Genomic DNA, 13,412 nt, shown 5'->3' on the forward strand with positions numbered 1-13,412 from the left:
GTAGGTCCCCAGGTCATCTGCGGTCGGGCCCCCGGTCATCTGCTCCCAGGTCCTCTGTGGTAGGTCCCCAGGTCATCTACTCCCAGGTCCCCTGTGGTAGGTCCTCAGGTCTTCTGTGGTAGGTCCCCAAGTCATCTACTCCCAGGTCCTCTGCTCCCAGGTCTCTTGTGGTAGGTCCCCAGGTCATCTACTCCCAGGTCCTCTGTGGTAGGTCCTCAGGTCCCCTGTGGTACCCACCTCAGCGGTAGGTGTACCTTACCTCTGGAATTCATCACTTTCTAAACAAACTTGCGTAGTACAAGCCGTACAAGGCTATTCCAAACTGCTTATTAATCCGGCAGAAATAGGACACGCCACCCACCCCTCCCGACACGTTTTGCCCCTGGGGCTTACTCAGAGAGCAAGGAGAGATGGGGCAGTAGGAGTACTTACAGTATACGCACCCTCTTAATCTTGTCCTATCCATATACTGTACATTTTCTATAAGCCAGATATTTCCATCATCAACTCCGATACTTCCCTCCATATAATACCAAACTTTACAGCAATATTTATATATAAATATAAATATTAGCCCCAGCAGGGGGCAGAACGCGTCAGAGGGGAGGTGCGGGTGGAGTGTCCTAATTTCTGCTAAATCAGTTGTTTTTAAGGTGTTCAGAATAGCGGTGTGCGGCTTGACATTTGTACTACTCAAGTTAGCTATGATCCCTTGCAGGATGACATCTCCTCTGGGTGATGTTTATCATAAACAATTGCCAATATTTTAAATAAAATGTTTGTTTTGTTATCCCCATTTTTACATCCTTTGTTACATCTCGTTGCTGATGATTTCCTGCAGCCTATTTGCAGCCACTTCCTGTCTACATACACTCCAGCAATGGCTGCATGGCATTTCTTAGGGGGGGGTTCCAGATGGTGACAACAGTGGACCGTGTCTGTTTAGTGAGAAGTGAAACAGCCACACTGGGTCTTAATTGGAAGCCTGTGTGACCACATCGGCGCCCAAATGGGAGACAGGGATGGAGTGTTGTCACCCTACAACAGGAAATGCCTGAACAAGGACCTCCATGTCAGGATCATCAGGAATGATTGCAATGACAGATGTAAATGTAAAAAATGTAGAAAATGACTTTTGATATTAACATTTCATCAGATTTTAGCGCTCGATGTTACATGCACTTGAGACCAGGGGTAGGCAACCTCGGCACTCCAATTGTGGTGGAACTACAAGTCCCATGAGGCATTGCAAGACTCTGACAACCACAGGCATGACTCCCAGAAGCATGATGGGACTTGTAGTTTCCCCACAGCTGGAGGGCTGATGTTTCCTACCCTTGCTGTAGAGGGAATGTATATTTGATTGATTGATTATTTCAGTCTAATTTTTGATTTCCTTCCCCGGGTGAACATAACATGTAATATATTAACCATTTCATCTTTCTGACTTGCAGAGTGCAGCTTTCTCTGGTTTGGTTTTCCTACAGCAAGAATCTCCACGGCAGGGAGATCAGAGTACACAGACTGCAGAATGACACCGAGATGGGACAGATACAACCCCCTTCACAGACATGAGGCTGTCTAGACGAAAATCGGTCCGATGTTGGAACCGTTGTACGATTTTGGCGGCCCCATCCTGCCCCGATTATCACAAGGTTCAATCAGCAGGAATTAGAAAAAAGCACCTGGACGAATTGTCGTATTTGACCGCACGCATTTCCGTTTGCGCATGAGCAGTGTAAATCGTACGAATTTTGACGTACGAAAACGCCACCAACCATGCGAAAATTGTACGATCGACCGAAGTTTTCTAACCCGCTGGATAGTCAAAAGTCGATGGATTGTAGAGTATTTGCGGTTGTACACTGCCCATCAACCTTACGCATATCGGACGGAAACGCGCTCGCATCGATATTTGTAAGGTGTATGGGCACCTTAACTCCAGGCAATACATTTGAGAGTGCAGAAGAGTTACAATTGATGTCGGGCTCTTTATTTCTCTCTGTGACCGCTTTGAGGAGATTTTCCTTTACTTCCTGTGCCTGTGACACCCGTACAAGAAACAGACGGAGCGCGCGTCCCTGGGACAGGAAGGCAAAGACAGCAGTAAAAACATTGTCAGGAGCTCCAACACTTCCCCACTCTACAAAAAATTGTCTTTTGCTTTTGTCCTTTTGCTTTTGCTTTTCTCCATGCCCCTGATGGAGAAACTTGCCATCACTTCCTGTGGTAATACATATTTCGGTTTAGGCCTCATTCACACGGGTAACGGCCGGCCAGTACAGCTCCGTGCTGCATGCACGGCCGTATCGGGCAGCTCCCGGGAAGGACAGGTGCTGCGTGTGATTAGTATGCAGCCCCTGTCTTTCTCTATGGGAGTACGCGGCCATACGCTCACCCCAGGTGCAGGGATGTACAGGTGCAGGTGCCCCGGCTCGGACGCAGACAGGATCCATCCTGTCAGCGTACGAGTACCGCTCACCCGCACGGAGGTCCTGCACCTGGGGTGAGCGTAGGGGGGCGTACGCCCGGATAGTCCCATAGAGAAGGACGGGGGCTGCGTACTAATCACACGCAGCACATGTCCTTCCCGGGAGTGGCCCGATACGGCCGTGCACGCAGCACGGAGCTGTACGGGCCGGCCGTTACCCGTGTGAATGAGCCCTTACAGTTTCTCCCATTAGCAGCTGATACATTGTCATATTTCCCGCACATGAACTAGGGACGGGGAGGAGTTTCAGCAGGTCAGTTACAAAGCACAGCAGAGGCACTCTCGGGAAATAACTGTAGCCTCAGAAAATGGGAGCCACACTCTTCAGAGCATGTTATAGGCACTGGAGCGGCTACAAAGCTTTACACCAACCAGAGAACTCGGTCCACTCACCGTTTGTGCCCAGGAGGTGGAAGGATGTTCCCGTGTGAGTCCATAGCGGGAGCTCTTCCTTGGCTCCGGATATTTAAAGCACGTGCTTCCCTCGTGTCTCTCTGAACTCCACTGCAACGAGTGAACTTACTCCATGTGTTCTCCTCCATTCGAGAGGGCGCAGGGATGGGCTCTCTGGGTCTGGCGCTGGCGGGGGCCACGGTTACCTGTCTCCACACAGCGCTATCGTACGGTCGGTCTGGGAGCAGCGGGAGGAGAGGGGGCAGCCGGCTGACCTCTAGCCAGGTCACGTAGCCCAGGGTGTGAGAAGGAGGCTGCTCCACCCTCAGGGGGCTTCTCAGTTTTCTCAGCAGCTCTAATTTAGCATCACTATAAGGGGGGCTCTGGAATAACAGCCGATGGATGCCACGGGGAGCAAAGCCAGGGGAGTGAACCGGGGGCTCTGATAGCAGGGGCTCAGGGTGGGGGGAGGGAATCACTGCCATTGACATGTCTGTAGACCTGGAAAAACCTGAAACAGAAACCAAGCTTTTTAATCAAGTCAGACCTGACCCATAGACTTCTATTGAGAGAGGGGAACAGTAAAGCTCAATCACTGTACAGCACTACAGAAAACAGGGCCTGCATTTGTAACGATCAACAATGGTCTCCATACATAAATATATTTACAAATAGTCACAACCAAGGTTTCAAGAAAATATTATCAAATCCTAATAAGATTATTTAAGCCCCAGCATAACAACCAGGCAACTAGCATTTTCAGAGGGAGGAGCCAGCAGTAGCAGCCTCTGTATTCCTTATAGTACAGGTTTCCTCTAATGTACTCTGGACAGAGCCTCTTCTTCTAGTATTCTGGCCTCTAGTAAGTACTGAAGCCTGTGGGGTCCCCATGCACAGCTAGGCATTCCGTGAACGTGCGGCGAACACGCACAGATATGCGCACTTTGAAGCGGGTTCGAAAACGTACTTCCTGTGCCATTACCAGTTAGAGGCACCGCAAAATTCTCACAGACGAGCATGAACAAAACACGGAACGCATGTCACAGATTTTGGTACATGCACTACTTCTCTGCGTTTGTCGTGCGTACAGATAACCCAATGGAGATGCGCTGAAAACACAGAAGCAAAAAGTCGCAAAAACGCGATGCGTGCTCCTGCTACGCCTAAGTGCGAATGGGGCCTAAAGTCAAGGAAGGGAATTTATCACAACTGGAGCAGACAAAATCTGGAGGAGCTGTGCATGGCAACCAATCAGCCTCTCTCTTTCATTCTGAAATCTTAACTGAACAAACTGAGGAGAGAAGCTGATTGGTTGCCATGGGCAACTGCTGCAGATTTTGTCTGCTTCAGTTTTGATACATCTCCCCCCCCAAGGTTTTGCAGCCAAATTTTACAGGCCGGGTTGCATATAGCACATTTCCATTAAGGCTGCAGCGCCACCATCTGGCAGACTGAGGCTACTGCAGCCTGCAAGCATGGTCATAAAACCGCTTACCCTACTAACCAGAGAGCGATGAAGGTTTTTGCAGACAGAGGGTTAAAAAATGAAAACTGTATGAGGCTGGACTCAGTATTTCCACTTGTGTTTAAAGATGCATTTTAATATGTGCTGTGTATTTTCGTTCTGAATGGGCTCACAATGCACATACACCGTATCAATCAATGCAATTCAGTGCACCACAACTGACGCACACAAATTGTAAATGGAGCTCCAGAATAGACAAGGAAATAACGGAATCAGGTTATATTGGTGAAAACCTTCATTTGTTTTTCTGACCCGGCGGTTGTGGGGGTCTGCGGGCAAGGGGGCTTATTTGCATCGGAGTACCCCTTTAATTGAAAGATGCTGCCCCCCTTGTGAATGAGTAAGGGGTACTCATTCACTAAAGGGTTAAAAGTATCTTCTGCAGACTGTAAAAAAAAAAAAAAAGTATTCCCCCCCCCCCCCCCTCACTTTGCTGCAACGAATATTCATCCACAAACGAAAATTCCTAGACTACCGCTAATGAATTTCGTCCGCAATTTTCACTATTGGAAATGCGGATTTGTTTGCATTCGGCATTTCTGTCATTCGGAGATTCGGATATATCCGAATCTCTGAATTTCCGAAAGTTGGTCCGAATAACTAATCTTTCCGAAACGAATCACACATGTCTAGATTTCAGTGACTCCATCACCTAAAAAGGTTCCAACTCTTCCAAAGCTAAAAATTGGTATCATTTTAGATACACTTTAAATTGTCTGAGGGCTGCATGTGCCCCAAGAAAACCCCAGATTGCCATGTCCCATGTACAGAACCAAAGCACACGGAAATCCTGTGTTATACCCCATAGCAACATATTGTGGGGGTTTGGGGTAGATGACTGTCAATGACATTTTGAGATTGGGGACGGAGAGAAGATAAACTCACCGGACTAGTAGAGGTGACTCCACATTGTCGCCCTTTGCAGGCAGTCCTTGTATGTATGTGTGTGTGTGTCTTCTATCCATGGTAACAGCCCGGGGAGGGGAGGGGAGGTGCATGTGTGCTCACAAGTCTGTGCACAATGAATGTGTGGTCAGGGTAACAATGAATGGACTAAGTTCATATGCCGGCCAAACACTCCTCATTTGTGCTTTTTTTTTCAGGTCTGCAATATTCAAAGATTGTTGTGAGCATTTTCCTTTAAAAATGTCTGTTAAAGCTGAACATTATGCAGATATAAAACATACAAATACATCTGTAATAATTAAAACATCATTACATGTATCTTGTAAATGCAAGCAGCATAAGCACCTGAATATGACCTAGAATCAGCCTCCGGTAGTCCCTGAACAGCAGGGCTGGGGTGTGAGAAGAAGCATTACAGGGAGCCAATCAGATCAGGTTCTGACAAGAAGCATGCTGAAGGGAGAGAGCAGAGTGATGAAAGATGAGCTCATCACCATGCAGCTTTTCCTTTCACTGTCCAGTCACAGGCTGGGGGCGGGCCCAGGACAACCTGGACTTGGAGGAAATAAGCTGAATGGTGCTGGCGATCAGACTGAGGACATCTAGTGGCAGAAAAAAGTACTGCGGGGGGGGGGGGGGATCTCTGGATTGAAGCTGAATATTGCAGCAAAAGTCAATTTTATTTACTCTGTTAAGGGGCTATGCATTTTATCTTGTTATTTTTGGCTAAAGGTTTACTTTAATCTGTATCTATATTATGATCAAAAGCACAATTATTTTTACCGGAATGTTGTAAAAGATTGAGTTAATATCAGGCATTGGTTCTCCATGCTAGGTTACCACCTGGTCTTGTTCTCATATCCTTGTTACCAGATGGGGGTTACGGCCTCATCCAGTGCCAGCTTTGGGCTGTATACCCAAATCTGTTTTCTCCTAATTGTAGATGGAGTGGGGAAAGATTAGAGCCCCTTTTAAAGTTTTATTGCGGTCTGTGTCTCCACTGAATTAATTCATAATCTCTATTTCTCGAAATCCAACATTTTACAGTTATAACCAGAACAGGAGGCGAGGGAAAAATCTTCCAATGTGGACATCTGTTCTGGTGACAACTGTCTAAGAGGGGAATTCTCCTTACTTCATTTTGTGTGTCCAGGACAGAAAGTCAATGGAAATTTCCCCAGTCCCTGTAAAAGGGACCTTAATACTCCTAACAGACTGAATCATGTCATTTTGTATTATGCCCAGGGCTATATTGTATCCAGGGTGGGATTTCCCACGAGACCAACCAAGGCCCTGCCTCGGGGCAGCATGGAGTAGAGGGGCAGCATGGGTGTGGAATTTCTATCTCCCGATGCCTGGGCGTATAGTCATTTTTTGGGCACGCAGAGCTAAATGTACAGCGGGGAAGCCGCCGCTTGTTCTGTACAAGTGATCTCGGCGACATTGTATGCAGCATGCAGGTCTGCCATTCTCCATGGGTGGGGGGGGTTTGGCGGGTAGGATGGCGCATTGAGGAACCTGGCCTTGGGGCAGCAGAGAGAAAGTAAATCCGGCCCTGATTGTAACTGAGGTTTTTACGAATAGGTGCCTTGTCTGTGCTGAATGCAGACAATATATCATCTGTGTACGTACAGAGAGTATGTTTAACAAGTGGAGTGACGGTGAGCAGTGGCGTAACAACCGGGGGGGGCGGCCGGTGTGTCTGCTCCGGGCGTTAAGCTGAGGGGGGGCGCCGGACGGAGCAACGGGTCCCAGTCTCATGTGGGTCAGTCCGTGAAGGTAGGGGCCCGCCCGGTGAGCTTGTAAATGTTCATTGCTTTCTGTTAGACAATACTGTGTGGAAGAAAACGAATTCACAGAATTCCATTCTGAACGGCCAAAAAAACCTCTCTGTATTCAGGAAAAAACTATCTCAAGCTTTATTGACCTTATCCTGAACAGCTTACGTGCTGTAACTCGGCACAAGGTGGCTCTTACCGACATCTGAGCTCGTCATTGGTGGATTTGGAATCGGAGAGCTTTGCTCTGTTTGTTCCTGACTAACCTGTATATCTGCTTCAACATAACTTTGTTTACAATCCATAGAGTGTTTGAACAAAGTGGGGAAAGTTTTGAAGCCCTGTCCAGTTTTTATTGCCGTGTGCGTCCACATATATTGTAACAGGCCCATGTAAACAGGCAAATGAGAGCCAGATAAACTCGGAGCAGCATGAAAAAGCTCAAATCCGAAACTGGCATCAGATTCTTGTAAGACTCAGGGCCCCCTAACACTAAAGCATTGCTCTAAACCGGGGATGGCCAAACTGCGGCCCTCCAGCTGTGGTGGAACTATGAATCCCATGAGGCTTTGCAAAATTCTCACAGCCACAGACTCCCGGAGAGAGATGCTTCATGGGATTTGTAGTTTCACCACAGCTGGAGGGCCGGAGTTTGGCCATCCCTGCTCTAAACGTACAGTACTATCCATTTACTGCACCCTATTGCACAGTGCAACTCCGCTCAAACAGGGGCAATGACCCCCTAAGAAAGGAGTTGCTGGAGAGCAGAGTAGAGATCTAGTTTTTTTTTTTTTGCTGGGAAAATGGCACATTTGAAAGGAAGAAGCATGGTGGAGGCAGAAACCAAATCTTTCGTTGGTAGCCCCTCGATACAACACCCTGGACCCAAACACCTGGAGTTTGTTGGGACCAGATAGCTGAGAAGGCTGTCAGGCGTTCCTCTCCAATCTGAGAAGTAGGAGCCCCCACTCATTGCAAGGAGGGCATGGCTATGGATTTAGTGGGCTTGGAAGTCTATAGATTATGGCAGAACAAGGAACTCGACTTGGAGGTGAAAGCCTGGGAGTAATAAAAGGAACTCTTCTTGGTTCTAGTAGCCAACGATTTGCCTGGGGGGGATTTTGCCTTCTATTTACAGAAAGAAAAAAAAAAGGTGCTCTTCCTAGACGACAGACGGTGGTCCTCACGCCGACCCTGTCCTTATGGGACCATCTCCAAAGGATTTATAATCTAGCCACTATCCACGCTCCTTTGGTGCCGATACTCTGCACTCCTAACTTCCCGCCGGGATCTCAACCACATGCATTTCAGTGGTGGACTGATAAAGGTCTTTTTATCGCATTGGTAGATTTTTTAAAGCCCGTCAACCTATTACATTAACATATTGCCTGAATACATTAAATATGCCACCCACTGAACGGTTTAGTTACAGACAACTTCACTATTTTCTGAGTTCCGTGAGTGTACCTACAGTGAACTCTCCTTTTGCCACTTCATATGAATGGAGGTGTATGCAATTGACTACTCCACGTGGGTGGATATCCCTCCTCAAAGTTGTTTTTTTATGATATTCTGGGAAAAGGAATTGCGGACTGAGCTACCCTTGGAACTATGGCACACCTGTTGCTCCAGGATGTCCAAAGGACTGCTTAATGTATCCCTGATCGACACCAATTATAAAGTTCTTTCCCACTGGTACAGTATATGGTGCCATCCAGATTGTCTGCTATCTACCCAGGCCAGTCATCTCTATGCTTTAAGGGCTGCGGACTCAATGGGACTATGTTGGATACCTGGTGGGAACGCCCACTTCCCTGCACATACTAGAATAGACTTTATGCTTTGATCTATAAAGTACTCCAGATCCGACCTCCACAGTATATCCTATTGAACCGTCCAGTCCCAGGTATATCCAGGTCCGAAGATAAATTACGGTCATTCTTTTTTCTAGCTGCAAAAATGAATTTGGCAAAGGTCTGGAAAACCCCGACAGTTCCGTTCAGACAAGTTGTCTCTAAACTGTCGTGGATAATGGTACATGAAAAGAGGAGTAGCATTCTTAGGGATATTTGTGACAAATTTGAGGTGTGGGACCCTTGAATGCGATACCTGAACATTTCCGAGACTCTTTAATCTGATGTTTGTGTTGTAGTGCCGACTTATAGCCTCATCTTGGATGCCTTTCTAAGGCTGGGCACACACCTTACAACCATCGCAAGACTTTTGTCTTGCGATGGTTGTAAGGTACTTAAAAAAACGTACGATCTGCCTATGTTGCATAGGCAGATCGTACTTGCGATGATCGCAAGCCACGCCCCCTGAGGGGCGGGCTTACAATGACCGCAATGCCGAACGGGCAGTGTGCGCTTGCGCACCCCGGCCCGTGCGGCTGTTATCGTACGGACATGCCACAAACCCGCCGAACATCGTACGATGCTCGGCGGGTTTTCAAACATGTCCGTAAATTTAAAGTCGTGCGACCTTACAGTAGTAGAGGTCGCACGGCTTCCACACACCTTACGAACATCGTACGATCGCGGGATTTCCCGCGATTATCGTACGATAATCGTAAGGTGTGTGGGCACCCTAACCCTTTTCTTGCCTATTGCCTTACCCTTTTTTGTTCCCTACTACTATTCTTTTGAGCTTCCTATGTATTGTCCGCTCTTGTCTTTGTCCTTTTGTGGGCATCAGATATGTTTGATACATCACAAGGACCAATGGTTTAATCATACATGATCCTTTTTGCTTTCCGAGCAATGTGTTCTACTTATGGCAGTGACACTTCATTCAAGTTGATTGTATATCCATGCTTACCATATGAGATGCCTTGTGTATTGTATTTCTTTGTGTTGTCAAATATTTAATAACAAATTTCTGAAAGTCAAAAAGGTACTCTTGCCACCCCTGACCTCCTTGATATAGGTGTCCAAGGAAGTCACCAAAGAGGTGTTCCCAGATGAAAGGCATCCCCTCCAGGCACACAAGCTCTGCAGACCATCATTAGAGCCATAGGATCTGCCGCATGTGACAAGAAGGCTTATCCTAGAAATTTGGTGAGGTGCGTCTGCCAAACCATCGATGCAGTGATGCAAGGCCACAGGCAGGAGTTCCAGGTGCTGAGGCAGAGATGGATCCATTGGAATGGATTTGGGGTCTCAAGCTACATGTTTTGATTCAGACTGCAAGGATCTGACAGACTGCCATGGTAGTAACAGACTGCCATGGTAGTAACAGCAGCAGATAACTCAACATGTTTTACCACACACCAAGATAAATGCCCCAAGTAGCATCCATTGCCCGACCCATTACAGACTGTCCCTAAGTCCTCATCCATGCAGGGTTCCCAAGGCTCAGCTGAGGGGTCATCCTATCTGGAAAGCTGCCACGGGAAACTGCAGTAGCAGTGGTGCAGGTAAACATGATGATTGTTTTTTCCTTTTCTCCAGAATTCTAAGGCCTTGTTCACACCAAATGCAGACCAGATCTGCATGAGATTCTGCAAAAATTATTATTTTTTGTGTTTAAAATGGGCTTTCAGTGCGTTTGCGATGTGTTTGCATGCGTTCCAGAGCAGGTAAAATAGGGTTTGCTGCAGTTTTTTTATTTGGTGTGAACAAGGCCTTAGTGAAAGTGGTTTGCTTCTCTCAAAAGAGAGGAGTCCATTACCTCAGGACACTGAGGCTTGCTAGGATTGGGAGGGGGAGGTTATATGGGGCTGTCCAATAGCTTTGTTTTGCCAGTTTCCCATAAGCTGAAGGTACGTGCATATAACTCATGATCAAGACTATTGTCCTGTAAATGCCAACAAGAAAAATGATTTGATGTCCTGAGAACAAAAGGTTTTCCTTTTTTTTGTTTTATTAATGTTCAACACATACAAAGACACAGAAGACAAAATCCAAACACACCCGAAGCACATAATTATTTTCTAATAATCCCATGATTAATAATATAAATAATACATTAAAACGTAGATTTCAGCTTTACAGTCATAATATTGCTAGTGACAGACTTTTTATACATTTTTTACAATAAAATCTTCTGTAGAATTGGCAGAAAGACAGAAGGGAAAACTGAGCAGAGAGAAATATGCCATCTGCCATTGCTCCTCCTCAAAACGCTAATGTCCTGGTTCTCTGGCATCCAGACTTTTGACTCACCAACCTGGATCAGACAAATGAAGTCAAAACTTCTGTTCTGCACCCTTATTCCTTGTCGAGAAGTATTGGAGCCTAAAGGTCAATGTGAAAGCCAAGAAATGAGCATTTTAAGGTCAGCAAAGACTGCCTGCAGATTTCTCTCACTAGAGGTTTTAATCAACTTGCAAGGATGGCTGTTACTTGCCATAGCGTAAGATCCCATTGCCCAACTTTTAGATGCAGTGCTAGTCCCAGGGCAGCAAACCTATAAGGAGGAATATACCTCAAAGTAAAGTGACTTCTATAGGTGGGGGATATACCCCAACACTGCCTTCCTATAGGTGACTCGAGCAGTACCCTCCCTTAAGCGGGGCATAATCCCCCAAGAACAATGTCCTCCCATAGTCAGGGCATAATCCTCCTAATGCACAGGGGCCTCTCCGCATTTTTTATAGGCAGGGTATATACCCCACTGCCCTATAACCTCAACTAGCAATACATTTGTCAGAATGTGCAGTTACCCCTTTAATACTTTAAAAATCATTTACAAGACAATAAAGTGACGACGGAAGCTACACATGAGGAATATACAGTATGTACACAAGTAAACATTAAATATTTTTAGACTTAATACAAAACATGAAAATAGAGAGGGTGCAGTGCATCGGTTTAGGGAAAAAGCAATTTGGTTTACATAATTTAGAGAGCATGTGTAACCGAGAGAAGAGTGCTTGAGCATGCAGCAGCTAAATGAAATGCTTGCTTTTGTCTGTCAGCGTCTGGATTAATGCTGCAGTGTTAGGCTGACTCTGGAAGCAGATCCCGTGTACTGAAGGCCGACATTCTAGCCTTCCGCTGGAAAGAGTATTACAAAGAAGGAGCCAAAGCAGATCTTCCACTGTGGACTGCTCATTGTAGAAGAGATTCTCATATGGGCTTAATCTCTGACCTTGCTATGCATGCAAAAGAATAGCATACATTTACACAACCAAATCCTGCCAATAGCTGTTATAACTTTGCGAATATACATTGCGGTTGTAATTTTGCTCAGCAACACCAAAGCAATTAACATTCTGATTGAACTTTTTGAGCATTATGACCCCAGAAAACCTGCTAAATAGATACAATTACCTTGATCTCTAGAGCTAGATCTCTATAAGCTAGAGGAGAATTCCCGCCCAAAGCCACTCTTGGCAAATGTACAGAGACATTGTACGCTTTGGAATCTGCACATTTGGCCTTCCTACAATGTCCTCCCGGCTCACTTTCTTATTCCAGGCAACCTATCCCCAAGAATTATCTTCTATGACATCAAAGAATACTTAATGAGGGCAACACCTAGGCATTACTGCTGCAGGCCTAAGGTTTTACCATCAGTGATACAGGGAATGGACACAGCTGCTAATACATTTCAGTGTATTGGAATTGTCCTCTCGAAGCCAAACTTCATGCAAAACAGATACTTTGGATATTGAATCACTAAATTGTAACAGGAGAAATACAGAGTTTCCTTCTGAAAATGCCTGGATGTTTTTCTGATCCCCTGGCTTCAAGACCAAGTCACCAACCCAAAACAAGTTTACAGGTTAGAAGTCAGACATCCTTATCCGCACACGTGTCCCAGGTCAGTGACTGCAAGTATTGAAGCCAAAAGGTTGGCAGCATTTTCAGGAGGGGAGTCCAGCAATGGCCGACTCAATGTTTTTGGACTCTACCTAGAGATCCCCCTGACCTGTAACCATTACCAAGGCAGGGAGGGGGAATCTCACTGCTCGCATTGCCTTTTGCCTAGATAAGCTGCAGCTGGGGGTTCAGTTCCAAGCAGAGAACTGCATGAAGTTTGCCCTGTGATTATGATGCTTTCTTCTACAGGCGCCCCAAAAGTTTCTCTTGCATGGGGATCTGGATTCAGGAGGCGTTCAACAAACTGGCCACATATGTGTGTGACTGCAATGTGGACATTGAATAGCAAGTTCCTCTTGAACAATGTTTAGTTTGGTACAGTTCCTTGCTTTGCAATGCATTAAGGAGTATCTCCACAATACATGCTAAAGCAAATTCAAAATAAGCCAATGAACAGAGTAAAACACCACTCCCTAGATAATTACAGCAAAAATAAACCAAGCTGGGAACCCAAGGGCTAAAATCTCACATGTACAAGACATGTATAGAAATAA

General features: G+C 46.1%; 1 protein-coding gene across 1 annotated transcript in view; it reads right to left on the reverse strand.

Moving 5' to 3' along the window:
• LOC108804602 (uncharacterized protein ENSP00000372125) overlaps window positions 1-7,311 on the reverse strand; it is an 8,846-nt gene extending 1,535 nt beyond the window's left edge. The window contains exons 1-2 of the mRNA XM_018576427.1: window positions 7,293-7,311; window positions 2,885-3,395 (exon numbers count right to left, since the gene is read on the reverse strand). Of these exons, the coding sequence (XP_018431929.1) occupies window positions 2,885-3,395; window positions 7,293-7,311 (530 nt within the window). The remainder of the gene's footprint in view (window positions 1-2,884; window positions 3,396-7,292) is intronic.
• Between the last annotated feature and the right edge of the window lie 6,101 nt (window positions 7,312-13,412).

The sequence above is a fragment of the Nanorana parkeri genome, unplaced genomic scaffold, assembly GCF_000935625.1.
Source record: "Nanorana parkeri isolate BGI_ZX_2015 unplaced genomic scaffold, ASM93562v1 scaffold67, whole genome shotgun sequence".
Classification (NCBI taxonomy): domain Eukaryota; kingdom Metazoa; phylum Chordata; class Amphibia; order Anura; family Dicroglossidae; genus Nanorana; species Nanorana parkeri.